At 42.7% G+C, this 27739-nt stretch overlaps 2 protein-coding genes across 6 annotated transcripts; one reads left to right on the top strand and one right to left on the bottom strand.

The window, feature by feature from the left end:
• The first annotated feature begins 297 nt into the window (after nt 1-297).
• On the top strand, nt 298-25578 carry xk (X-linked Kx blood group (McLeod syndrome)). 5 transcript variants are annotated; one of them, XR_009802912.1, is made up of 5 exons: nt 966-1593; nt 15239-15501; nt 15646-16593; nt 23815-24190; nt 24287-25578. XR_009802912.1 is itself a non-coding variant. In XM_061879222.1 (3 exons), exons 1-3 carry the CDS (start codon nt 409-411, stop codon nt 16443-16445), a joined length of 1092 nt encoding a protein of 363 aa, XP_061735206.1. In that variant the 5' UTR covers nt 298-408; the 3' UTR covers nt 16446-19234. The 5 variants fall into 5 exon arrangements, 2 of the variants coding, with proteins under 2 accessions (XP_061735206.1, XP_061735205.1); XR_009802914.1 differs by lacking the exons at nt 23815-24190; nt 24287-25578 and adding an exon at nt 19589-20618; XR_009802913.1 differs by lacking the exons at nt 23815-24190; nt 24287-25578 and adding an exon at nt 16677-19234.
• Nucleotides 20079-27739, bottom strand: LOC133538005 (dynein light chain Tctex-type 1-like). Its single transcript, XM_061879224.1, has 5 exons — nt 27586-27739; nt 25227-25268; nt 23589-23712; nt 23434-23511; nt 20079-20564 (listed from the first exon to the last, which is right to left on the bottom strand). The coding sequence occupies exons 1-5, from the start codon at nt 27610-27612 to the stop codon at nt 20488-20490; spliced, it is 348 nt and encodes a 115-aa protein (XP_061735208.1). The 5' UTR covers nt 27613-27739; the 3' UTR covers nt 20079-20487.

The following is a 27739-nucleotide window of genomic DNA, read 5'->3' on the forward strand; positions in this document are numbered from 1 at the left end:
AGAGAACATCCACGATAAAGTTTGCAACTTTAGGTGCTAAGAGAAATGCCCTGCCTCTACCGGAAGTCGCAGACGATGACGTCACACGTGTGGGGGCTCCTCACATATTCACATTGTTTTTAATTAGAGCCTCTAACAAAAAGTGCTATTCGGACCGAGAAAACGACAATTTCCCCATTAATTTGAGCTAAGATGAAAGATTCGTGTTTGAGGATATTGAAAAAAAACGCGATTGCATTGGGACGGATTCCGATGTTTTTAGAGACATTTACTAGGATAATTTTGGGAAATCCCTTATCTTTCTATTGTGTTGCTAGTGTTTTAGTGAGTTAAATAGTACCTGATAGTCGGAAGGGTGTCTCCACGGGTGTCTTGACGCGCAGTGTCTCAGGGGAGTCGACGGCAGCTATGGACGGCACAAGCTCAGCTTTTCTCCGGTAAGAAGCGACTTTTTACCACAATTTTCTCACCGAAACCTGCTGGTTGACATTCCGTCGTGATTCATGTTTGCTTGACCGCGCTCTGATCCATAGTAAAGTTTCACCTCCAGGAATTTTAAACAAGGAATCACCGTGTGTTTGTGTGGCTAAAGGCTAAAGCTTCCCAACACCATCTTTCTACTGTGACTTCTCCAATATTAATTGAACAAATTGCAAAAGATTCAGCAACACAGATCTCCAAAATACTGTGTAAATACGCGGTTAAAGCAGACGACTTTTAGCTGTGTGTGTGTGCAGCGCTCATACTTCCTAAAAACCCGTGACGTCTTGCGTACACGTCATCATTATACAAGGTTTCGAAGACAAAACTCCCGGGAAATTTAAAATTGTGATTTAGTAAACTAAAAAAGGCCATATTGGCATGTGTTGCAATGTTAATATTTCATCATTGATATATAACCTATCAGACTGCGTGGTGGGTAGTAGTGGGTTTCAGTAGGCCTTTAATGAGGGCGGAGCTAAACCTGGGGTCGGAAGTAAGCACAAACTGCCGTCCTCGCGACAATGTACTACTACTAATTAAAAGTACACTACTAAAATATCTTTCAGCAAAATTTGTGTGCTTTGATGTAAAAAAATCCACAGGCTCGCGTCACAAAGAGGCGGAAAGTGAACGTAATGGGACCCCCGCCGTCGTGGTTGTGCCTTCAGCTCTTCTCGCGTGTCGTCGATGCCTCACGCCGCACAACAGCGCCGCCCTCTCTCGCGACGGCCGCTGTCGTCCACTACACCCGCCCCTGTTGGCGGTGACAGCGCGGAGGAGCGTCTGCCGTCAGTCCTCCAGGGCGCCATCCCGAGCGACCGATGCCGAATGGCCCTCCGCTCCGCACACGGCCATGTAAGCGAGGATGCGACTGCCTAGCTCCATCTTTGTGTCGGTGTCTCTGTTCACGGCCGAGGCCACTGCGGCGGTCTACCTGAGCTCGACGTACAGTTCGGCCGGGGACAGGTTTTGGCTCAACCTCACCCTGCTCTTTACGCTGCTGCCGTCCCTGCTGGTGCAGCTGACCCTCATCTTCATCCACCGGGACCTGAGCCGGGACAAGCCGCTCCTCCTGCTGCTGCACATCCTGCAGCTCGGACCCGTCATCAGGTCTGTTTGGTTGTCCCTCTAAACAAAGCCTTGTTGTTTTTTTTAACGGCTTTTAATTCTGCTTGGGAACACTCAGGTCACAGGGGGATGGGGGGGTGCGCATGCGTTGGGATGCACTGATTTAATGTACTTCAGCTGATCAATACTGTTGCTCATGCACTCACAGGACACACCATTAGACTCAATGCAATTATCTATACAACAGATAACATCGTTAGCATGTGTCTGCACTCTATTATACTGACATTTGTTTCCCTCAAGTTGCTAAGTAAGGGAACTGTAGAATTAGAAACATCCTGTCCTATAATGCAATTCATTCGAAATGAGTGCCAAGCTGCAGCAATATTGGGTAATAGGGGTGTGGGAAAAAATCTATTCGAATATGAATCAAATAGAATACGTTGTGCGATTCAGAATCGATTCTCATTATAAAAAAAAACAAATTATTTTTTAATTTTTAATTTTTTTTAATCAATCCAACAGAATAGTACACAGCAATACCATAACAATGCAATCCAATTCCAAAACCAACCTGACCCAGCAACACTCAGAACTGCAATAAACAGAGCAATTGAGAGGAGACACAAACACGACACAGAACAAACCAAAAGTAGTGAAACAAAAATGAATATTATCAACAACAGTATCAATATTAGTTATAATTTCAGCATAGCAGTGATTAAAAATCCCTCATTGACATTATCATTAGACATTTATAAAAATTAAAAACAAAACATTAGTGTCACAGTGGCTTACACTTGCATCGCATCTCATAAGCTTGACAACACACTGTGTCCAATGTTTTCACAAAGATAAAATAAGTCGTGTTTTTGGTTCGTTTAATAGTTAACACAAATTTACATTATTGCGATCAGTTGATAAAACATTGTTCTTTACAATTATAAAAGGTTTAAAAAAAAAGAAAATTACTCTGCTAGCATGTCAGCAGACTGGGGTAGATCCTGCGGAAATCCTATGTATTGAATGAATACAAAATTGTTTTGAATCGGAAAAATATCGTTTTTGAATCGAGAATCACGTTGAATCGAAAAAATCGATATATTATCGAATCGTGACCCCAAGAATCGATATTAAATCAAATCGTGGGACACCCAAAGATTCGCAGCCCTATAGGGTAACCATGATGCATCCCTCTAGAACTAGGATCAGCCAACTGCGGCTCTCGAGCCGCATGCGGTTGTTTAGTGCCACCTTAGTGGCTCCCTGCAACATTTTTCAAAAATAGTTGAAAATGGGGTAGCACGGTCGAATAGGGGTTAGTGCATGTGCCTCACAATACGAAGGTTCTGAGCAGTCCTGAGTTCAGTCCCAGGCATGGGATCTTTCTGTGTGGAGTTTGCATGTTCTCACCGGGTACTCCGGCTTCCTCCCACCTCCAAAGACATGCACCTGGGGATAGGTTGATTGGCAACACTAAATTGGCTCTAGTGCAGTGGTTCTTAACCTTGTTCGAAGTACCAAACCTCACCAGTTTCATATGCGCATTCACCGAACCCTTCTTTAGTGAAAAATAAAATGGTTTTTTTTTCAAATTCAAAAAAAACTTATGTTTTTTTTTATGGGTGCACAAAATGAACCGTGCATGAACATCACCTTGTTCACAGAACAAAACCAACACAGTGCATGATTTCACAACAAATTACACACCTTACACACATTACCATGAATTGATTAACGTAGACCCCGATTTAAACAAGTTGAAAAACCTATTCGTGTGTTACCATTTAGTGGTCAATTGTACAGAATATGTACTGTACTGTGTAAACTGTACTGTTTCATATAATATATTCTCTTCCCTTGCAATCTGCTAGTAAAAGTTTCAATCAACCAATCAAAAAACCTGGAAATCAGAAGGAAAATTAGAGGGAACATTGTTTGGAGGTATCCATAATACGCTGACAGGGAGAAGTTTTTATTTACACAATAATTTGGATGTGTCTATACTTCCGTGGCGGAGGCTCCGCCGATCCCCTGAGGCCGACTCACCGAACCCCTAGGGTTGGATCGAACCCAGGTTAAGAACCACTGCCCTGGTGTGTGAATGTGAATGTTGTCTGTCTATCTACGTTGGCCCTGCGATGAGGTGGCGACTTGTCCAGGGTGTAAACCGCCTTCCGCCCGAATGCAGCTGAGATAGGCTCCAGCGACCCCAAAAGGGACAGGCGTTAGAAAATGGATGGATGGAGTTGAAAAGGGGACAGCACGGTGAAACAGGGGTTTGTGCATATGCCTCACAATACGAAGGTCTTGAGTAGTCCTTAGTTCAATCCCAGGCTCGGGATCTTTCTGTGTGGAGTTTGCATGTTCACCCCGTGACTGCGTAGGTTCCCTCCGGGTACTCCGGCTTCCTCCCACCTCCAAAGACATGCACCTGGGGATGGGTTGATTGGCAACACTAAATTGCCCAGAGTGCAGGGGTCGGGAACCTTTTTGACAGAGAGAGCCATGAAAGCCAAATATTTCAAAATGTATTTCCGTGAGAGCCTTATAATATTTTTTAACACTGACTACAACTAAATGCGTGCATTTTTAAGTAAGACCAACTTTTTTAGAGAATAATAAGTCTCTTATTATTTTTAATAACATTGTTATTCTAAAGTTAACCAACAATAAATATAATACTTCTTACCATTAATGCGACATTTTGAACAGGTGCGATAGAAAACGGATGGTTGGATTAAAATGCATGAGAATATTTTATAATTAGGTTATTTTTAACACTGTGATTACCAGCGGAATTATTAATTATTTATCATGTTAAGCAATGTCAGCTAAGATTTATCTGAGAGCCAGATGCAGTAATCAATCAATCAATCAATCAATGTTTACTTATATAGCCCTAAATCACTAGTGTCTCAAAGGGCTGCACAAACCACAACACAAACAACTACCACATCCTCGGTAGGCCCACATAAGAAATCAAAAGATCATCATCTGGCTCTAGAGCCATAGGTTCCCTACCCCTGCCCTAGTGTGTGAATGTGAGTGTGAATGTTGTATGTCTATCTGTGTTGGCCCTGTGATGAGGTGGCGACTTGTCCAGGGTGTACACCGCCTTACGCCCGAATGCAGCATAGATAGGCTCCAGAGCTCCCCGCGACACCGAAAGGGACAAGTGGTAGAAAATGGATGGATGGATAGTTGAAAATGGAAAAAGATGAAGGGGGGGTGGGGGGTATTATTTTGTTTTAGTATGTTTTTAGTTTGAGGACAAACATGGCACAAACCTTCCCGGTTGTTAGAAAGCCCACTGTTTCATATGTTTGTGTGTATGCTTCACTGATGAGAGTATTTGGTGAACATCATTTTGTTCTACTCATTTTGGCGGTTCTTTAACTCACCATAGTGTGGACTCTGATTGATTGATTGAAACATTTATTAGTAGATTGCACAGTACAGTACATATTCTGTACAATTGACCACTAAAAGGTATCACCCGAATAAGTTTTTCAACTTGTTTAAATCGGGGTCCACGTTAATAAATTCATGGTAGAATGTGACGGAACAGTTTGTTTACATGTAAAATCTTCCACTCCTTCGTCTCATTTTTGTCCACCAAACCTTTAATGCTGTGCGTGAATGCACAAAGGTGAGCTTTGTTGATGTTGTTTGGAGTGCCAATCAGGCATATTTGGTCAGTGCACGACTGCAAGCTAATTAATGCTAACATGCTATTTAGGCTAGCTGTATGTACATATTGCATCATTAGGCCTCATTTGTAGGTATATATGAGCTCATTGAATATCCTTTACTTTTATCCTCTTTGTATATAGTTTAGTTTTGCATGTCTCATGACATTCTCTGTATGTAATATTGGCTGCATTTCTGATAGTTGTTTGTGTGCCATGTTGTTCCAGGCCACAGCAAACGTTACCTAGCTTGCCAAAGATTGTAATAAATCTATTAAAAGAAGACCGCCTGCCGTTTCCTTTAACTTGGGCACTCACATCTATACCTTTTTGGCCATTAAAAGCCGGTCGTTTCCAGGAGTCATCTCACCTTCTGAGTAGCCTCTGATTTACTAATGGTTTCTAATGTTGTAAAAATGTGGAAAATAAATATCAAATTTCAACATTTCTGTCAACAAAGATCTGCTTCAGCCTGCAACACATAGTAATTTTGATAGTAGGCTAATAAAACTAATATAGACACGTTATGCGTTGCCTTCATTATAAAACTTGTATACGGCTTTTCATTATTTACGGCTCCAGACAGATTTGTTTTTTGTATTTTTGGTCCAATATGGCTCTTTCAATGTTTTGGTTTGCCGACCCCTGCTGTAGACCATCGGTGTCCAAAGTGTGGCACAGGGGCCATTTTCAGCCCATACCTAATTTTCTAACGGCCCGCAGCAAAATCGTTTGCATTCCAATATTAGTATGCTAGCTCTTTTTTATTTTTATTTTACAGGTTCACACCTCAGCTAAGGGCTGGGCTGATAAAATATCAATATATATTGCGATGGACATGCAATCGATAGCAACTTAAAATGCGTTCTATAAAGCTATATTTTTTGGGCGGAAGAAAACGGAAAAAAAGCATGGTTGGTTGCACGAGCAAAGACACTTGCAGTCTGTAAGCTAGCAAAACAGAAAGTGATCACGAGCAATGCGGAATAGTGTCAACAGTCAAGTTTGTTTGCACCATCTCACTGTTGATTCTCTGCCTGAAATGAGAAGAGAAAACTAAAAATGAGTGCTGCAGAGAGCAATGAAATTTTCGATACAACAGGAAAAGTCAACATGACAGTATGGCAATTTTTTTTTTTTTTTTAACGTACCATAGTGGTTAATCCAAGCACGTTGACATTATATGCTTAATTGTGTTACATTAAATCCATTTAACCATATCCAATTGTATTCATTATCCGCAAAGTATGTGAAAATATCGTCTAAACATCACAAAATTACGCAAATTCAGTCAACCGTTTTGAATATTCTGCTCTGAATGTCTTCAGTAATGCCCATAGATTGACATCACTGGAGTCACACTTCTGCACTCTGACCATAGTGTCCGATCAATCATACTGGAAACACGCAATAATTAGAAAGAGGTGCTGTCTATCAATCACAATCCCTATACAAGACATGAATACATTTGTTTTTCTTTTTTTATACATATTTAGTCATAAATAAATACATAAAAAGTCAGCTAACAATGTAGTCAATGGAAGTTCTCTATTCCCCCCCAAAACCCTCTAAATAACCACCCAAAACCCACCAACAATACTCTTTATACATATTGTGACCTGAATATTAACCAAATGTTAACCAGATGTTAGGGATTTAAAATGTTACACGGACACAAACATTTTCTCAAGTTCTTCTAAGTTTACATTTTTACAGTTTGCACTATTTTGTTACACTTTATCAAGCATTTCTAACATACTCCTTATTTTTTCACCCTAAATTATAGAGGTTATAAAGTGTTTAATGTGATTTTAGAATTTTGTTTACATTGAGTGTTTCCCATGCTTATGTTGACATTTCCTTTCCTAGCCTTGAAAGCTGAATGGATTATATTCAGAGAATTGTTACATTTGGAAAAAAAAAGGTTTTAATATATTTTTCTTCTGGTCTATATTGTCATAAAAATATCAATTATCGATACCGACCAAAATAAAAAAACTTATACCATGATGCAGTTTTCAGGCGTATCGCCCAGCCCTACCTAAGCGTGACACATTTAGTCACTTGACAAATGGTACCTCTTTCATACTTGCCAACCTTGAGACCTCCGATTTCGGGATGTGGGGGGTGGGGTGGGGTGTGGTCGGGGTGGGGTGGGGTGGGGGGGGGGGGGTTAGGGGTGGTTAAGCGGGGAGGAGTATAATTCACCAATTCAAGTATTTCATATATATTTCATATATATATATATATATGTATGAAATACTTGACTTTCCGTTAATTCTAGCTATATATTTTTATTTTATTTTATATATAAATAAAATAAATAGTTGAATTTCCGACGGCACCTATCAAATACACAGTAATAAAAACAGTTGTTCTACTAACTGTACTGTGCTTGCTGGTTACTTAAGAAAAAACAACAACACTTACCTTTCACTATTTGAGTAACCTTTGTTCTGCCATTTGCGCTTAACAAGACATTTGGAATTTGCCCAACTTGTGATGCTTTTTCCCAAGTGTGACATCAGCAGATAGCTCTATGCATGGTAGAAATTTACCAGAAGAGCTTTGCGCAAGTCCCCCATTGTAGTCCAACGCTGTAGTCAACAAGCTATTTTTCCTCTATCCTCTTGTTGTTTGCAGACTGGCCCGTAGATGCACATGCATCCTTCACTGTTGCAATTTCTAATAAAAAATTTGCACATAGTTTTAAGTTATGTCTGTCAGTAGGCTTAAAATATAGAAGCACTAAAACTACAACTTGGCTGCAGGAAGAAGATGCAGTCAAAGTGGAGGCACGTAATTAAGACTGCCTACAAAGCAGGGCAGCTTGAAGAGATGGTCAAAAAGAAGCCTGAAGACAGTCGGTTAAACATAATATATGCACAATTTTGACCAAATAACCACCATTTCATGTAGACCACAATGAATAGTTTTAAATGTAGAAAAAACTTATAGAAATAATTCTTAACCTTTCAATTTTAAAAATATATATTAAAGTCAACTTTATCGGTTGTCAATATTGGTGAGAGACAGAAAGTTAGTTATCAGAGTATTTTTTTAAATTGTAAGATATCAAAGATAAAAATGTTAAAATATGTATTTTAAGTCAACTTTTTTGGCTCAACATTTGTTATATAATATTATAGTTAATTTGTAACAAAAATATTTTAGCTCAATATTTTGCATCCAAAAAAGAATTTGAACCTCTTGGACAATATCAATTAAATGTTAACCTAATTATATTTGTAATCGATACGATTGTAAGAATTTTCTAAATGTATCCGATGCTTGGATGGGATTGATGACCTGATCCTTGTATGTAGAAATCCAAAAATTCAGGAATATTTAGCTTTCGGGTGAAATTTCAGGATGAACCTAAGAAGCACTAGATAACCTAATTTGACCTTCTCTATACATTTTGAATGTATATGTACCAACTGCTCTCTAACGAACTAAAATAATGCACATGCTTGAAGGGTGTTGAGGATCTGACCCTTCTTCCTTCTCATGCGTGCACGCCCGTAGAGAGGGTCTGCATACATGTTTCCTCAGTGAAGAACTCCTCTAATAATAGCACGTGTTACTGCTTGGCCTCCTTATCTCCGTAAACAGACAGGGGAAACCGGCAACACTTCCCCTTATCTTAGCCCAGAAAACAACGTCAGGAATGTACAGTATATTGTACTATATGAACCCCAGTCGTCATAAAGTGATGTATGTTGTGTATGTATATTATACTGTATGAACCCCGATCGTCATACAGTGTATTAAATGTATATAATGTATGTATATTATACTGTATGAACCCAGTCGTCATACAGTGTATTGAATGTATATAATGTATGTATATTATACTGTATGAACCCAGTCGTCATACAGTGTATTGAATGTATATAATGTATGTATATTATATACTGTATGTACCCCGGTCATCATACAGTGTATTGTATGTATATTATACTGTATGAACCCCATTCACCATGCAGTTTATTGTATGTATATTATATTGTATGAACCACAGTCATCATACAGTAAACTGTATGTTTATTATGCTGTGTGAACCCCAGTCATCATACTGTGTATTGTGTGTATATTATGTATGTGTATTATACTGTATGAAACCCAGTCGTCATCCAGATAATGTGTCATGAGACATGCAAAAATCAATTCAATACACAGAGGACATAAGTAAAGGAAATTAAATGAACTCAAATATACCCACAATTGAGGCACAATGATGCAATATGTACACAGCTAGCTTAAATAGCATGTTAGCATGGATTATTAGCACTTCACGCAAGTCAATAACATCAACAAAGCTCACCTTTGTGCATTCACACACAGCATAAAACGTTTGGTGGACAAAAAGAGACAAAGAAGGAGTGGCATGAAACATGTCTTTTTGTGGCACCGACAGAGAAAGTTGTACATGTGAACCAACTACAGTGAGTTCAATTACCGGCAAAATTAGTAGGACAAAATGGGCGCTGGACAAATACTGTCATCCGTGAAGCATAAACAGAAACATATTAAACAGATGGCTTTCTAACAATTAGGAAGGTTTGTTATGTTTGGCCACCTACAGAAACAACAAATATATTTTCCCACATCTTTTTCTTTTTTTGAAAAAGCTCCAGGGAGCCACTAGGGCGGTGCTAAATTGACACATGCGGCTCGCTCACCCCCGCATTACACAAATGATCAATGGCCTATAAAGCTTGAGGGTGGCTATGTTTTTTAAACTAATCTTGGTCAAATTTGACAGACATTTGCCGGGCAGTCCTTCTAAGGTGTGTACAAACTTCAGCTAAAGTTACTTACAATGGGTCTTTTTGTCGCTCTGTGTGAGAAATTACAAGTCAGTTCTGCTTAATGGGGGGCTTATTAATTGAATGTGGTGTATTTGGCAGAGTAATTATAGCACAGGCAAGACAGGTGGAGTGCATGTTTTGACTCATTTTTACCCTTCTGTGTGCAACAAGTCAGTAGTAGAAGTCACACGACAGGATGTCATAATTCTGTTGGAGAATTATTTGGATTTAGGTGCAATTTGATGAACGAGCTCACTCAGTTGCGTGCGTTGGCGGTGGAGTCAAGGCTGATTAACGGTCTGTCCCAATCCTTGGCTCACTTTCTCGTCCTGGCAGCATATCAGTGCTGCTCTTGCCTTATGGTCCAAACTGTGGCCTGTCACCAAAACTGTATGTTTCAGTGTGCTGCTGCCAGGATGACAGGCTTGCAGCTCTCTGCAGACACACGGGAGCGAGATGTCCACATTCTGACACATCAGGCTTAAATATGTAGACATGTTGGCGAACTATATCATACAAATGTGGCAACATTCCCACACTTTGTAATCACACTTACCAACTACTTGGCTGTAACGAGTTGATTCAGCGTCGACGAAGACTACTTTCATTTTCCCCAAAATCTACATAACTCTGTGCGCTATATATATATATATATATATATATATGCGACTTGTCCAGGGTGTACCCCGCCTTCCGCCCGATTGTAGCTGAGATAGGCGCCAGCGCCCCCCACGACCCCAAAAAGGGAATAAGCGGTAGAAAATGGATGGATGGATATATATATATATATATATATATATATGTATATATATATATATATATATATATATATATATATACGTAAGATATACACTATATTGCCAAAAGTATTTGGCCACCTGCCTTGACTCATTAATGAACTTGAAGTGCCATCCCATTCCTAACCCATAGGGTTCAATATGATGTTGGTCCACCTTTTGCAGCTATTACAGCTTCAACGCTTCTGGGAAGGCTGTCCACAAGGTTGCAGAGTGTGTTTATAGGAATTTTCGACCATTCTTCCAAATACTAATTGGTGAGGTCACACACTGATGTTGGTCGAGAAGGTTTGGCTCTGAGTCTCCGTTTTAATTAATCCTAAAAGTGTTCTATCGGTTTCAGGTCAGGACTCTGTGCAGGCCAGTCAAGTTCATCCACACCGGACTCTGTCATCCATGTCTTTATGGACCTTGCCTAAATTTCATACTCTGCACAATGCAGTCCGAAATGTACCGTACACCTGGCAACCTCCAAACCCAGACTCGTCCATCAGATTGCCAGATATGGAAAAGTGTGATTCATCACTCCAGAGAACAGGTCTCCACTGCTCTATAGTCCAGTGGCAATGTGCTTTACACCACTGCATCCGACGCTTTGCATTGGACTTGGTGTTGTATGGCTTAGATGCAGCTGCTCGGTCATGTAAACCCATTCCATGAAGCTCTCTGCGTACTGTATGTGGGCTAATTGGAAGGTCACATGAAGTTAGGAGCTCTGTAGCAACTGACTGTGCAGAAAGTCGATGACCCCTCTCTGTCAGTTTACATGGCCTGTCATTCCGTGGCTGAGTATCCTTTTTTCCCAAACTTTTCCTTTTTTTTTTTAATAGTAAAGCCGACAGTTGACTTTGGAATATTTAGGAGCGAGAAAATTTCATGACTGGATTTTTTGCACAGTTGGCATCCTATGACAGTTCCACGCTGAAAATCACTGTGCTCCTGAGTGCGGCCCATTGTTTCACAAATATTTGTAGAAACAATCTCCATGCCTAAGTGCTTCATTTTATAGACCTCTGGTCGCACCAAGTAATTAGGGCACCTGATTCTGATCATTTGGATGGGTGGCTAAATATTTTTGGCAATATAGTGTATGTGTGGACTGCAGGTTGACGCTTGTTCAATAAGTGACATTACCAAGTACAAGTTAGCGAGAAACACCAAAACTTTGTTTCATTGAGAATATACAACATTAAAAAACGGCGCTCAAAAATATTTAAAAAGGTTTTAGTAGGACTTTGTTAAGCTACAAAGCCACACTGCTTGTTGAATTTTTGGACCATTACGGCCACTGTAGTCAGACGTAATGTGCTTTAACATACAGCTATTATAGTGTGTGAGTGTGTATGTGTATATAAGGACTCTAATCTGGCATTTAGTTTTGACCTATTATGCAAAACCAACATATTGAAACCACTAATTGCGGTTAATCGCAGTAAATTATTTGCGTGCAAAATTTAAATTCACTTTGAAAAGACATTTTGAAACAAATAGGATTATGAGTTATGTTGTCCGGGGGCTTTATGCCCCCTGGTAGGGTCTCTCAAGACAAACTGGTCCTAGGTCAGGGATCAGACTAGAGCAGCTCGAAGACATCCATGAAAAATAAAAACGAAGGACTCAGATTTCCCTCGCCCGGACGCGGGTCACCGGGGCCCCACTCTGGAGCCTGGCCCGTCGGTGGGGTGCGATGGCGAGCGCCTGGTGGCTGTGCCTGGTGGCTGTGCCTGTCCCCATGGGGCCCGAAGAGGCAACGTGGGTCCCGCCCTCCAATGGGCTCACCACCCATAGCAGGGGCCATAGAGGTCGGGTGCAGTGTGAGCTGGGCGGCAGCCAAAGGCAGGGCACACGGCGGTCCGATCCTCGGCTACAGAAGCTAGCTCTTGGGACGTGGAACGTCACCTCGCTGGGGGGTAAGGAGCCTGAGCTAGTGCGCGAGGTGGATAAGTTCCAGCTAGATATAGTCAGACTCACTTCGACGCACAAAAAGGGCTCTGGAACCAGTTCTCTCGAGAGGGGCTGGACTCTCTTTCACTCTGGCATTGCCAGCAGTGAGAGGCGACGGGCTGGGGTGGCAATTCTTGTTTCCCCCCGGCTCAGAGCCTGCACGTTGAAGTTCAACCCAGTGGACGAGAGGGTAGCTTCCCTCCGCCTTCGGGTGGGGGGGGGGACGAGTCCTGACTGTTGTTTGCGCTTACGCGCCAAACAGCAGCTCAGAGTAAATAAATAAATACAAATAAATGGGTTGTACTTGTATAGCGCTTTTTGACCTTCAAGGTACTCAAAGCGCTTTGACACTACTTCCACATTTACACATTCACACACCGATGGAGGGAGCTGCCATGAAAAGCGCCAACCAGCATCCATCAGGAGCAAGGGTGAAGTGTCTTGCTCAGGACACAACCATGGACCCTCGGGTTGCGCACGGCATTTTTGGATTCACTCGAGCGGGTGATTCCCTCGTTCTACTGGGTGACTTCAACTCTCATATTGGCAACGACAGTGAAACCTGGAGAGGCGTGATTGGGAAGAATGGCCGCCTGGATCTGAACCCGAGTGGTGTTTTGTTATTGGACGTTTGTGCCACAGATTGTCCATAAACACCATGTTCAAACATAAGGGTGTCCATATGTGCACTTAGCACCAGGACACCCTAGGCCGCGGTTCCATGATCGACTTTGTAGTTGTGTTATCGGATTTGCGGCCTCATGTTTTGGACTCTCGGGTGAAGAGAGGGGCGGAGCTTTCTACCTATCACCACCTGGTGGTGAGTTGGATGCGATGGTGGGGGAGGATGGCGGACAGACCTGGCAGGCCCAAACGCATTATGAAGGTCTGCTGGGAACGTCTGGCAGAGTCTCCTGTCAGAGAGAGTTTCAATTCCCACCTCCGGAAGAACTTTGAACATGTCCCGAGCTGTAATCCTAGAATCCACTGGTGGACACCAGCGGTGAGGGATGTCGTCAAGCTGAAGAAAGTGTCCTATCGGGTTCTTTTGGCTCATAGGACTCCGAAGGCAGCAGACAGGTAGCGACGGGCCAAGGGGTGTGCGGCTTCAGCGGTCGCGGAGGCAAAAACTCGGACATGGGAGGAGTTCAGGGAAGCCACGGAAAACTATTAGTTTTTGACGCGATTCTGGACCACCATCCGCCGCTTCAGGAAAGGGAAGCAGTGCGATATCAACACCGTGTATGGTGGGGATGGTGTTCTGCTGACCTCGGCTGCGGATGTTGTGGATCTGTGGAGGGAATACTTCAAAGACCTCCTCAATCCAACCAACACGTTTTCTTATGAGGAAGCCGTGCCGGGGGAATCTGTGGTGGGCTCTCCCATTTCTCGGGTTGAGTTTGCCGAGGTAGTTAAAAAGCTCCTCGGTGGCAAGGCCCCGGGGGTGGTTTTCATCCTGGTCGTGGAACTGTGGACCAGCTCTATACACTCGGCAGGGTCCTTGAGGGTGCATGGGAGTTTGCCCAACCAGTCTTGGACCGTATAGTCCAGTAGGGAGTGCTCAGAGAGTATGGGGTATCGGACTGTCTGATTGTGGCAGTCCGCTCCCTGTATGATCTGTGTCAGACCTTGGTCCGCATTGCCGGCAGTAAGTCGCACCCGTTTCCAGTGAGGGTTTTTTGTCACCGATTCTGTTTATAACTTTTATGGACATAATTTCTATGCGCAGTCAGGGGATTGAGGGTATCTGGTTTAGTGGCTGCAGGATTAGGTCTCTACTTTTTGCAGATGATGTGGTCCTGATGGCTTCATCTGGCCAGGATCTTCAGCTCTCACTGGATCGGTTCGCAGCCGAGTGTGAAGCAGCTGGGATGAGAATCAGCACTTCCAAGTCCGAGTCCATGGTTATTGCCCAGAAAAAGGTGTAGTGCCATCTCCGTGTTGGTGAGAAGCTCTGACATCCGGGAGGAGCTCAAAGTAAAGCCGCTGCTCCTCCACATGGAGAGGAGCCAGATGAGGTGGTTCGGGCATCTGGTCCGGATGCCACCCGAACACCTCCCTAGGGAGGTGTTTAGGCCACATCCGACTGGGGAAGACCCAGGACACGTTGGGAACACTATGGCTTCTGGCTGGCCTGGGAACACCTCGGTATCCCTCAGCAGGAGCTGGACGAAGTGACTGGAGAGAGGGAAGTCTGAGCTCGGATAAGCGGAAGAAGATGCATGCGTGGATGGATGTAATATTATTATAGGCTTATTGTCTTTTCCAACAGTAATAAATAACCAAAATCTGTAAGGAATGTCTGTAATTGTGTACATTTTTGTCATGAAATTAATCAAGACATATTAATGGTGATAATTATTCAGACTACAATCATATAGTCAAGATCCAATATCCTTGCCTTCCTAATCAGAAGTAGTGTCTTGTGTGCACGTCTCAGGTGTCTGGAGGCGTTCTGGCTCTACGGCAGCGTGGGCCGCGTGGAGGACACTTATGTCAGCATCACCAGGAAGAAGCAGCTGCACCGCACAGGCTCCACGGAGGAGGTGGAGCACCAGGTGGGGCAAGCCGAAGGCAAGCTGATCACGCACCGGGCGGCGTTCGCGCGCACCTCCGTCATCCAGGCCTTCCTGGGCTCCGCCCCCCAGCTCAGCCTGCAGCTCTACATCTGCGTGATGGAGCGAGGCCTGTCTGTGGGACGAGGTGAGACGGGGACGCCCACGAGAGGGAGGGCGAGTGTGCGGTCAAAGTGCATAACAAACTGTGTGTGTGTGTGTGTGTGTGTGTGTGTGTGTGTGTGTGTGTGTGTGTGTGTGTGTGTGTGTGTATGTATGTATGTGTTTTCAGTCACTCTGATGCTAATCTCGTTGCTCTCCATCGTGTACGGAGCGATGCGCTGCAACATCCTGGCCATCAAAATCAAGTACGACGACTACGATGTGCACATGCAGCCCATGGCCTACGTGTGCATCTTCCTGTGGCGCGGCTGCGAGATCGCCACCCGCGTGATGGTGCTGGTCCTCTTCAGCTCCGTGCTGAAAAAGTGGGTGATGCCCGTGATCGCTGTCAACTTCTTGGTCTTCTTTTTCTACCCGTGGCTCCTCTTCTGGAAGGGCCACTCGCCCTTCCCGGAGAACATCGAGAAGACGTTGTCGCGGCTGGGCACCGCCATCACGCTGTGCATGCTCACCTTCCTGTACGCCGGCATCAACATGTTCTGCTGGTCGGGCGTGCAGGTGAAGCTGGACGACCCGGACCTGATCAGCAAGTCCCAGAACTGGTACCGCATGGCCGTGTTTTACATGGCGCGCTTCATCGAGAACGCCTCCATGCTGCTGATGTGGTACATCTACAGGACGGACTTCTACCACGTCCTCTGGGTGCCGCTGCTGATGCCCCTGCTGCTGGCGGCCTACATCGCCGCCATTTTCTTCATGCTGATCTTCTACCAGTTCTTCCACCCGTGTCGGAGGCTCTTCAGCACCAGCATCAGTCACGACCTCAGGGACTGCTGCGCTTTTTTCTGCCTGACGTGCAGGTCTCCAGAGGAAGGCGACAAGCCTCGCAAGGCGCCTGGTGCCGCCGACGTACGCTGCGACATTCCCGACGCGGCGAACGGCAACGTCAGCTGCACTTTGGCGCCGTAAAAGTGCCACGCTGGTTCCTCGCTATGTTTACATCCAACCTTTTTTTATCAGCCTCAATACAAACATGCACCAAACCCTGCATCACCTCCCCTGTGTGTGACAACAAGAGATCTGATGCCTGATTGTACCGTTACCAGGGGCTAAAGATGTGAGTATTGTTTTTTATTTAATATGTGAGGTCATGAGTCACAGATGCTCATCTTTTCTGCACCAAACTTTTCATGTGCACAGGGAACTGAAACCGGCCTCCCCGCCACTATTTTTCTGCATGCGTCACCATTCTGTATTAATGACATTAATGCAAAATAATGGAAGATATTTTTTTCCCAACTTTCCCAAAACTGTTCCCACAGAGTTTCAATAACCCCCTTGTTGATACTACCTAGAAAAGCCAACATTTTAAAAATATTTGACGTATTTGAGAATGTGCGTGAACAGCACCAGTGCACAATGTGGATGCTGAATTCGATTTTTCAGTGTTCAGAATCAGAAATACATCATTAATCCCCGAGGAGAAATTAATGTTTTGAGCACAATCCCATTTAAGCAAAAATATTTATGCCTTTTTCCCACTATTCTGTAAAGGCAGCCCTAACATAAAACATGCAAATGTTCCCACAAAGTTTGAATTATAGACCACATTAATGGGACTTATAAAAGGTCACATTTTGTTCACTATTTTGTGTAAAAACACGGAATCACACCTGCTAGTGTTCCCCAAACTGTTCCCTCTAAATATGAATTCAAAGTTACTTTAATTCTGCCTGTAAAAAAGGATATTTTTTTTCTTTGTAAAAGACAAAGGAAGATAAAATGCCATATCTTCTGCTGCATCTCCTGATTTTCCAGGAAGTATTTTAAAAATGACAAGTTCTGGTTAATGGATAAAGAGACCTATCCCAATACTTTTGCTCATATTTAGCATGCAGATTTGCGTGCATGAAGCCTCCTCCTTTCTACCTTTTATCGATTTTATGGCTGCAGGCAACCAACGATGAAAGCTTTATAATACTTGCTAATGTTGAGTTCTGAAAAATGAACCAAATCCTGTATAAAGTGCTGGTATTTTTGGCACCAACTACTCCCAAGCAGGAATTGAGACTGAACATGCTTCGTTTGCACATTTCCACATTAAGTTTGCCAGCTTTTTATGTCAGTTTGTAAGAAAAGAAATGAACTTTGTACTTATAAATGTATTTTTGATTTGTTTCTGCATTTTTGTTTTTATTGCAGTTTTTTGCAAACTCTACTAGATGAAATAGTGTTTGTTGGATGACATTCCGATAAAGAAAAAAAGGTATATTTATACTATACCTACTATACTTTAATGGTAAGGTAAACACATTCTATGCTGACCTCTAGTGGAGTAAAGCAAAACTGCAGACTTAATAATACTGCCCCAGTTATATGCTTTTATTTGGAAAAAAATAAAATAAATGGATAGACATATTATTTATACACTAAATTGCCAAAGGTATTTGGCCACCCATCCAAATGATCCGAATCAGGTGTCCTAATCACTTGGCCAGGCCACAGGTGTATAAAATCAAGTACTTGGGCATGGAGACTGTTTCTAAAAACGTGTGAAAGAACGGGCCGCTCATAGGATGCCACCTGTGCAACAAATCCAGTTGTGAAATTTCCTCCCTCCTAAATATTCCAAAGTCAACTGTCAGCTTTATTATAAGAAAATGGAAGTTTGGGAACGACAGCAACTCAGCCACGTAAACTGACAGAGGGGTCAGCAGATGTTGAAGCGCATAGTGCAAAGAAGGGGCCGACTTTCTGCACAGTCAGTTCCTACAGAGCTCCAGACTTTGTGTGACCTTCCAATTAACCAACGTACAGTACGCAGAGAGCTTCATGGAATGGGTTTCCATGGCCGAGCAGCTGTAGCTAAGCCATACGTCACCAAGTCCAATGCAATGCGTCGGATGCAGTGGTGTAAAGCACGTCGCCACTGGACTCTAGAAGAGTGGTGACGCCTTCTCTGGAGTGATTGATCACGCTTTTCCATCTAGCAATCTGATGGACAAATCTGGGTTTGGAGGTTGCCAGGAGAACGGTACATATCAGACTGCATTGTGCAGAGTGTGAAATTTGTTGGAGGAGGACTTATGGTGTGGGGTTGTTTTTCCAGGATTGGGGCTTAGTTCTAGTGAAAGGGACTTTGAATGATCCATGATACCAAATCATTTTGGACTGTTCCATGCTCTTAACATCTTGGGAACAGTTTGGTGCCGGCCCCTTCCTCTTCCAACAGGAATTATCGCTGCGGGTTACGTGAGGGACTCCTGGAACACATGGAGGATCATGTGCCTCTCAGCCCTTTCCATCGAGGACGTCAAAGACATCTACCTATTTGGAGCTGTGATCGCGGGGCACTTGCTGATTGGGCTGGGCATTGCTCGGGTGTATCGACAAATTCGGAAGACGATGGCAGCCACTCAAGGGGCCCAACGGCTGTTCAATGCAATGGAAGGATTGGGTCGAGCTGTGGGAACACAGACTGGTGCAATTTCTGAGTTGAATCGCAAAATGGATCTCATCTTGGAAAAGTTTGCAGAAAAGGAATAATTAATTGGAACTGAAAGAGTTCCAGCATGGACAACAGAGAAGATAAGTCACTATTTTGTCTTCTCGAAGGAAAACAACTTTTTATCTACGATTTGGACTTCCTGAATGGCCTTGGCATGGGAACAGGCTGTTCTGAAGAAAATCTCCCGAAGACTCCTCAAAGATAGACGCTTTTGACCTTCCTTTTTGTCAACAACATCTGTAGCCGAACTTTATCGGCCTCAGTCATACAAAAACATTCATCATCTCTCCCAAGTTAATTGGGCATATACGCACAGAAAATCCCCACCCTTGAAATCAACGCCTTCACCACCGCTTAACTCCACTGGGGTTGTGGATGGCTGAGCGGCGCTATACAGCGATAGCGGGCCTGCGCAAACCCACCCCTCCCTCTGTTGCAAGTTGGTGTGATATATGTATGTTTAATGTGTGCCATGCTATGTGAGGATTTTTCCTTGGACTCAGTCTAGACCTCTCCTGAGGGTCTAGCCTTAGACTGATATTTTTTTTTACTCCCCCCCCCCCACCCCCTCTCCTTATGTCACCCTTTTCTCATCTTTTTAAAGAGCGCTGTAACTGGCTGATCCGTCGGCGGGCGCATACTATATACCCGGCGGAAATTCAAGGAATTACAGTAATCCAAAATGTGTATGATGTGCGACTATGTGAAGTGAGTATATGATGAGTGTTTCTGGGAGTTGTTGAAGGTGTGTGTTGAGTGGGAGGCAGAAGTCCAAGGGGGGCAAAACAGGCTCGAAGGTCCAGGGACAGGCAGGAGTTCAGGGTCTTGTCTCCCCCCCCTGTAACGTATGTCTGCTCTTAGCGGGACTGTGCCGAAAATGTAATTTCAGTTCTGATGTGTCTTGTACATGTTGGAATGGACAAATAAAGGATTTCTTCTTTCAAAAGGTGGACCGACATATTGAACCCTATGGGTTAGGAATGGGATGGCACTTTAAGTTCATGGGTAGTCAAAGCAGGTGGCCAAATACTTTTGGCAATATAGTGTTTATATAACAGTAGTACACAACCTTTGCTAAACAAAATGGAAAAAGATTTGTGTTATAAGGACAAATTCACCTTTATTTTTCTGTCGTTACTAAATAAAAAAATAAATGTAATGGTGCCACCTACACAAATTCTGGCAAGTAAATAATACATTTGTAAGTTTAAAGCATCATACAAAGACATTTAAAGTACTCTGTTGTGTCTTACTAAATCCTGCAGTGGTTTCAGTCTTATTTTATTTAGGAATGTAATGATGGAGTGCTTACATAAAGCTGAGTGATTGCTACACAACTGATTCTTAGCTGACCACAAAGTAACTCCTGAAAGTCGGGAGTGATCACACAAACGAGCAACACGCTGCTTCGTTGTTGCCCCTTGAACATTCCTACTTCCGTTTCCCTGTATTGGAAACAAACTACTACCAAAGCTGACGGCCGTCCTTGTTCTTAGGATGAAGTCACGGCTGCAAAGCCACGGCAAAGACGCCGACGACGCAATACATGGTGCGGTTCTCCCATCGGACTGTACAGCTTCCTAAAAGACAGAAACAGAAGCAACATCTACAGTCACCAAAGATCAGCGATATAAGGCAAGGAAACTCAATTTAAAACGCAAAATTTATACACAAGGCCATTCAGAGGGCTTTACGGAATATTAAAAGGCAAAAAATATATAAAATCATATTTCAAATTAAAATCAGAAAATACAATGATCATAAAAACAATCATACTCAAAATTAAAACCGATCAAATACAGTAGATAAAATACTTTCAGTTGTCATATACACAGTAGGCCCGTCTCACATCTTCAGGAAGACTATTCCAGGTTTTTAAGAACACAAAACTGAAACACAGTTTCACTAGTTTGATGATCCTGACTCTAGGCACCAGCAGGACACCACTCCCTGACGTTCTCAGAGCTCGAGATGGTTCATATGTCTCTAACATGAAAGACTTGTACACAAGGAGAGCGGGTTTAAAGTCTATGTTCTGAGCAGTGACCTAAGCACTTTGTGGTTCTAGTCGGGACTCGAGCAGCAGCGGTTTGGATGTACTGCAGCCACTTTACAGGTCGTTAAGAGAGCCTAGTGCGGGGGTCGGCAACCCACGGCTCTTGAGCCGTTTAGCGCCGCCCGAGTGGCTCTCTGGAACTTTTTCAAAAATGTATGAAAAATGGAAAAAGATGAGGGAGAAAAAAAACAACATATTTTTCGTTTTAAGTATGGTTTCTGTAGGACAGACATGACACAAACCTCCCTAATTGTTAAAAAGTACACTTTTTATATTAAACATGCTTCACTGATTCGAGTATTTGGCGAGCGCTATTTTGTCCTACTAATTTTGGCAGTCCTTGAACTCACCGTAGTTTGTTTGCATGTATAACTTTTTCCGACTTTCTAAGACATGTTTTGTGCCACTTCTTTTTCCGTCTCATTCTGTCCACCAAACTTTTAGCGTTGTGCACGAATGCACAAAGGTGAGTTTTGTTGATGTGTCCAGTGCTAATCAGACATATTTGGTCACTGCATGACTGCAAGCTAGTCAATGGTAACATGCTATTTGTACTATATGTACATATTGCATCATTATGCCTCATTTGTAGGTATATTTGAGCTCATTTAGTTTCCTTTAAGTCCTCTTAATTCAATTTATACCTCATGACACACTATCTGTATGTAATATGGCTTTTATTTTTGTGCGGCTCCAAACAGATTTGTTTTTGTATTTTTGGTCCAATGTGGCTCTTTCAACATTTTGGGTTGCCAACCCCTGGCCTAGTTAGAAGGCCATTACACTAGTCCAACCTGCTGGAGACAAAGGCATGGATTAACCATTTAGACATTATTTATTTGATTTTGGCAATGTTTTTCAGGTGGTAAAAAGCTGCTGATGTTATGTACTTAATTTGGCTGTTAAAGTTTAAGTCTCAGTCTATTATTACCCCTACATTTCTAACCTGATTATTAGGTTTCAGGGAGAGAGTGTCAAGGTGACTAATAGGTTTACCTTCGCGTCCTGGGCCAAGGACAATGATTTTAACTTGTTCTGAGTTTCGCTGAGGAAAAATGTTTTGCATCCACACACTGATCTGTTCAATACAGCGACAAAACGAATCAACAGGCCGGCGTTCACCCAAGGATCTTTAGTTCTTAGAGTTCCGGTCGGACTGTTTTTCACGAGACACATTTCTGGATATCTTGTTTCCAGATGAGGAGATACTGATCCGTTATTGATTGAAGTAAACTCTGGATCTCATTAAGACAGTTAGCTCAATCTTTTGACAACTTCTTCAACTCCCGTCCTTGCACGCTACACCGCTAAAAAAAAGATGACGGGGAGAAGACGCTGCCGAAGGTCAGCCACGTAAATAAGACCGCCCACAAAACGGAGCATCCGGAAGCAACTGTAAGAAAGCGGCTTGATGATGATCTGTAAAACATCATCTATGCAACAGTTTGACCAGAGAACCACTATTACATGTTATGTAGACCAAAAGAAAGTGTTTTAGATTTAGAAAAAAATAAAAAAAATTACTGCTTTAATGCGCCCTACAATCCGGTGCCCCTTTTTATATGAAAAAAGATCAAAAATAGACTATTCATTGGCAGTGTGCCTTATAATCCGGTGCGCCCTATGGTCTGGAAAATACAGTATATTTTTTAATCTCCATTTTGGATGACACATACTCAAATTATGAAGAAAAAAAAAAAACTAATGACAATTTGTGGGTGCGGATATTCTCCCTGAATATGGCACCAACACCCCAGCCCTCTGGGTTTGTCGTGACTCAAACACACAGGAAGCTTTGTTGTTTTTGAGGACGCACAGCACGAGGCGCAATACTACACTTTCTTATATGTATTTGTTTTATTATACAATGGTTTCCATCTTTTCGCACTTATGTGATGGTTAAACATGTTAAGACTTAAAACCATCAGTTAATCAATCAATGTTTATTTATACAGCCCTAAATCACAAGTGTTTCAAAGGGCTGCATAAGCCACAACGACATCCTCGGTTCAGATCCCACATAAGGGCAAGGAAAAACTCACAACCCAGTGGGATGTCATTGTGAATGACTATGAGAAACCTTGGAGAGGACCGCAGATGTGGGTGATCCCCACCCCCCTCTAGGGGAGACCGGATAGAACGGACGTCGAGTGGGTCTAACATAATATTGTGAAAGTACAGTCCATAGTGGATCTAACCGAATAGTGAGAGTCCAGTCCATAGTAGGGCCACGAGGAAACCATCCCGAGCGGAGACGGGTCAGCAGTAAAAACATTGCCGATATAGTCAACAAAGATTTATGATCGCCACTGTTTGATGATAGATTTGATTATTTTAAAAATAGCTTTAAAATCAATACTTTTTGGAAGTGGACCAGTGTTCTGTGTTCTTACCGTCCGTGGTGTTGTCCCAGTAACAGGAGTTAGCCGTGTGGAGACCAGCCCCGCTCTTCTGCATGATGGTGCAGTTAACTAAAACATAACCCAGACACCCACTATGAGTGAGCCGCGCCAACGCATCATGCATGATTATGCACCTTGTGTTGTACCTATGTACTTGAAAGGCCGGCCTTGTTTGACGAGATGGGTCAAAGACTGTTCCACAATGTTGGCGGTCCACTGGTTTACTTTACTTTGGCTGTAGTCCGTACCGCCGATGATGCCCTCGATGCACTGCAACAATTAAACTTAAGGGGGAACTGTACTTTTTTGAAATTTTGCCTACCGTTCACAATCATGAGAGACGAGAACAAATATGTTGTTGTTTTTTTTTAGGATTTTAAAGAAACGCTTGGAAGATGCGGCTAATGGGAGTCACCGTTGTAGCCTTCATAGCCCTCTAAAACAACTCCAAAACCCTCCATCATCGTTTTATATACACACTGTAAGTATATAAAACAGCGGGGCAGGCGGAAGACGGTAGATTTAAGAACTACCACAACGGCTGCGATGGCGGAGGAAGGCTGCAGCAGAAAAGGGTCCCCAGTCGTCTTGGACTCCATCCCACTGGACCCTGACCCGATTCTGCCAAGGATCATATGGTGACTGTGGACCAGTCTCCCAACGTTAAACAAAGTCACGCACAGGCATCCTCCATAAAAGAGATACACCCCTACCAGAAGGATCGTTGTTCGAGTGACTGCCGATGATGGTAAGTATATAAATATATATATTATAAAAATAAAATGGAGTAACAGACACATCGTATGTAATATGTACGATATTAACCTTATTTTGATAATTTCAGGCATTGCCGGAACATCTTTCCTCAGTACATTTATTTCTGTTTCCATAGCAGCGCACTTTTGACTTCCAGCAAAAAAGGTGTGTTCCTACTTATGGAAAAAAACTTGAGTGTTCGCTAATCATGGCAGACTTGGTAACAGAGAACGATGATGACTAAGAATTCACAACCTTATCTTTTTTTAACCTGCACATACCGAGGATGAACTGCTTCTAGAAGCGAGAACAAAGGAAGGGTGAAACATCAGAGCGGACGGAAGCCGAGAGAGACATTGGAGCCAAGCTATTTCAAAATAAATAGTGTGCTTACCCAAAATAAACCGGAAAATGCGTTCCCGGCCAGCTGGACCAAACGCACAACTGTCCATCGAGTAGCTCACTATAAAATTGACCTTGACACACGCAGCACATCATGCGTTTTATTATAACTACATACGCTGTCGAGCTAGCTGTGCACAAACAAAACATGAAATCTGGGCTAATTATGTACAGATACTGTAATATGATTTTTGATGTTTTTCACTCAGTATAGATTGGTGTCCAATCGCTTTGTGTTAACATTACAAACTCAAATACAATTCGGGTGCTGATTTATAAGCTAGCTTATCTCTTGCCGTAGCTAGTTGTTACAGCTAATACTAAAGTCTGCCGGTGCGTTACTACGCTGGAAAAAAATAGTTCTTCTGTGGTCGCTCTTTAATTTTATACAGGTTGCGGAATGTAAATTAAGTATTGTTGGTGGTTTTAGAATGCATTTTAAAGTGATTTAATGGTAGTCGTTGCTAGCCACCTAGAACAAACCGATTTTTACATGTTAGACTGCAAAAAACACATTTTGTCTTCTTGTCTCTCATAAGGATTGTGAACAATAGGCAGCATTTAGGAAAAGTGCAGTTCCCCTTCAATAGTACATTATTTACCATTACAGAAATTATCTTTTATACCTCTTTGACGTTGTTACTGGCGTCATCAGCATTGAAGAGCACCTATAAGAAAAACACAGCATGCGAATGGAACTCGTACCACCCATTTTGGAGCAAACATGAAAATAACTTAGCAGAAAATCAGAAAGTCCGCCTTTTGATGTTTATAACTGATTTTTAGTTTTATTCCCGAAGTTTTTTTATGACGTAATTTTATGCATTGCTCAAGAGGGGGGGGATCCTTTTGTTTTTGTTTTCTTTGTCATGAAAAAGGGAGGTTTTTGTGGTTGGTGCACTAATTGTAAGTGTATATTGTGTTTTTTTATGTTGATTAATTGATTTAATAAAAAAAAATTTTTTAAAAATTAAATGTATTTATTTATATATATTTTTTTAAATAAAAAATAATTAAAAATTCTTCTGCGGCCCGGTACCGATCGGGCCACGGCCCGGTAGGTCGTGAGTTCAAACCCCGGCCGAGTCATACCAAAGATTATTAAAAAAATGGCATTCATTGCCTCCCTGCTTGGCACTCAGCATCAAGGGTTGGAATTGGGGGTTGAATCACCATAAATGATTCCCGGGCGCGGCACCGCTGTTGCCCACTGCTCTCCTCACCTCCCAGGGGGTGATCAAGGGGATGGGTTAAATGCAGAGGACAAATTTCACCACACCTAGTGTGTGTGACAATCATTGGTACTTTACTTTCAATCACAATCCATTTTCTACTGCTTGTCCCTTTCAGGGTTACGGGGGGTGCTGGAGCCCATCTCAGCTGCATTTGGGAGGCAGATGGTGTACACCCTGGAGTCCTGGACAACTCGCCACCTTATCACAGGGCCAACACAGATAGACAGACAACATTCACACTCACATTCACACACTAGGGCCAATTTAGTGTTGCCAATCAACCTATCCCCAGGTGCATGTCTTTGGAGGTGGGAGGAAGCCGGAGTATCCGGAGGGAACCCACACAGTCACAGGGAGAACATGCAAACTCCACACAGAATGATCCCGAGCGCAAGATCGAACCCAGAATATTCGTATTGTGAGGCAGACGCACTAACCCTGTTCCACCGTGCAGCCCATGAATCCAATCAAGAAATAATAATGAACAAAACCAGTACAGTAATAGTACAAAAACAGTACAAAACAGCACCAGGGGGTTATAAACTCAATAAAGTAACTAAAATATAATTTATATGTATGTGTATATATATATATATATATATATATATATATATATATATATATATATAGGCTTCCTCCCACTTCCAAAGACATGCACCTCGGGATAGGTTGATTGGCAACACTAAATTGGCCCTAGTGTGTGAATGTGAGTGTGAATGTTGTCTATCTGTGTTGGCCCTGCGATGAGGTGGCGACTTGTCCAGGGTGTAATCCGTCTTCCGCCCGATTGTAGCTGAGATGGGCCCCAGGGCCCCCCGCGACCCCAAAGAGAATAAGCGGTAGAAATTGATGGATGGATGGATGTATATATATATATATATATATATATATATATATATATATGTTCATACAATTACGTAAATAATTCAAAATTGGAACACAGCATCAAAGTTTTCACAGTTTGTTGGTTGTTAGAGGTAGAGAGTGTTTTAAAGTAGACTTCTAATTCTTTTTAAATGCACAAAAAACAGCTTGGGTATTGAGAAACTTACATTTGTGGAAATAAAACTTAGCCAATAGTATAATGAGGTTGCAAAGGGTCTATTAAATCACGTACAACTAGTCAGGAGAACTCTCTGACGTCCACAAGGTGAGGCACAATTATGTCACAGCGATTAGAAATATACCGTATTTCCTTGAATTTCCGCAGGGCATATTAGTATGCGCCTGCCTTGAATTACTGCCGGGTCAAACTCGCTTCGCAAAATAATTAGCGCATGCTTAGTATTACCGCCTGGTCAAACTTGTGAAGTCACGAGTGACACTTCCCCTGTCATCATTTTCAAAATGGAGGAAGCTGATTTCAATACCGGTAATTTGAAATAGCATAAAGGGGAGAAGATTAAGAGCTATTCAGTAGGATTTGAGGTCCAAGCTTGCATCACACTCAAATTTTTACTGCATGGCTTTGGTAAGTGCAGGAGTGAGAAGAGGTTTTAAAATAATAGCGCATGCTTACTTTTACCGCATGCCTTCGGTAAGCGCAGGAGTGAGAATGGGTTTCAAATTAATTAGCGCCCGGGCGGCAATTCAAGGAAATACGGTAATCCTGTTTTACAACACGCTATAGCAGACCCAAACTCGCTCCTCCTCGCCACACCCTGGTCATGTTAGCTGCTAGCGGCTAACACGATCAAGCTAACCCACTTTCCATCGGTCTTAAAATGCAGGTTAATGTCACCAGCTGTACCTCTTCGCCAGAGTTATATTCCTCCATTTCAGCCCGGGTTGGTTTTATCAGCAGGACCGCTTCTCGTAATGTTGTTGTTCCTGTCCTAACCAACGAGCGCAAAAAAGAGATAACACAAACTGCTAATAGTCAGTCTTCACTATGGCGACCTCCA

The sequence above is a fragment of the Nerophis ophidion genome, linkage group LG19, assembly GCF_033978795.1.
Source record: "Nerophis ophidion isolate RoL-2023_Sa linkage group LG19, RoL_Noph_v1.0, whole genome shotgun sequence".
Classification (NCBI taxonomy): Eukaryota; Metazoa; Chordata; class Actinopteri; order Syngnathiformes; family Syngnathidae; genus Nerophis; species Nerophis ophidion.

Coding starts and splice junctions, on each gene's coding strand:
- xk (XM_061879221.1), top strand. CDS start 1,349: ATGCGACTGCCTAGCTCCATCTTTGTGTCGGTGTCTCTGTTCACGGCC. Junction 1,594..15,238: donor CAGCTCGGACCCGTCATCAG/GTCTGTTTGGTT, acceptor TGCACGTCTCAG/GTGTCTGGAGGCGTTCTGGC. Junction 15,502..15,645: donor AGGCCTGTCTGTGGGACGAG/GTGAGACGGGGA, acceptor ATGTGTTTTCAG/TCACTCTGATGCTAATCTCG.
- LOC133538005 (XM_061879224.1), bottom strand. CDS start 27,612: ATGGAGGAATATAACTCTGGCGAAGAG. Junction 25,269..27,585: donor AATATAACTCTGGCGAAGAG/GTACAGCTGGTG, acceptor TTTTTCTTATAG/GTGCTCTTCAATGCTGATGA. Junction 20,565..23,433: donor CTGGGACAACACCACGGACG/GTAAGAACACAG, acceptor TCTGTCTTTTAG/GAAGCTGTACAGTCCGATGG.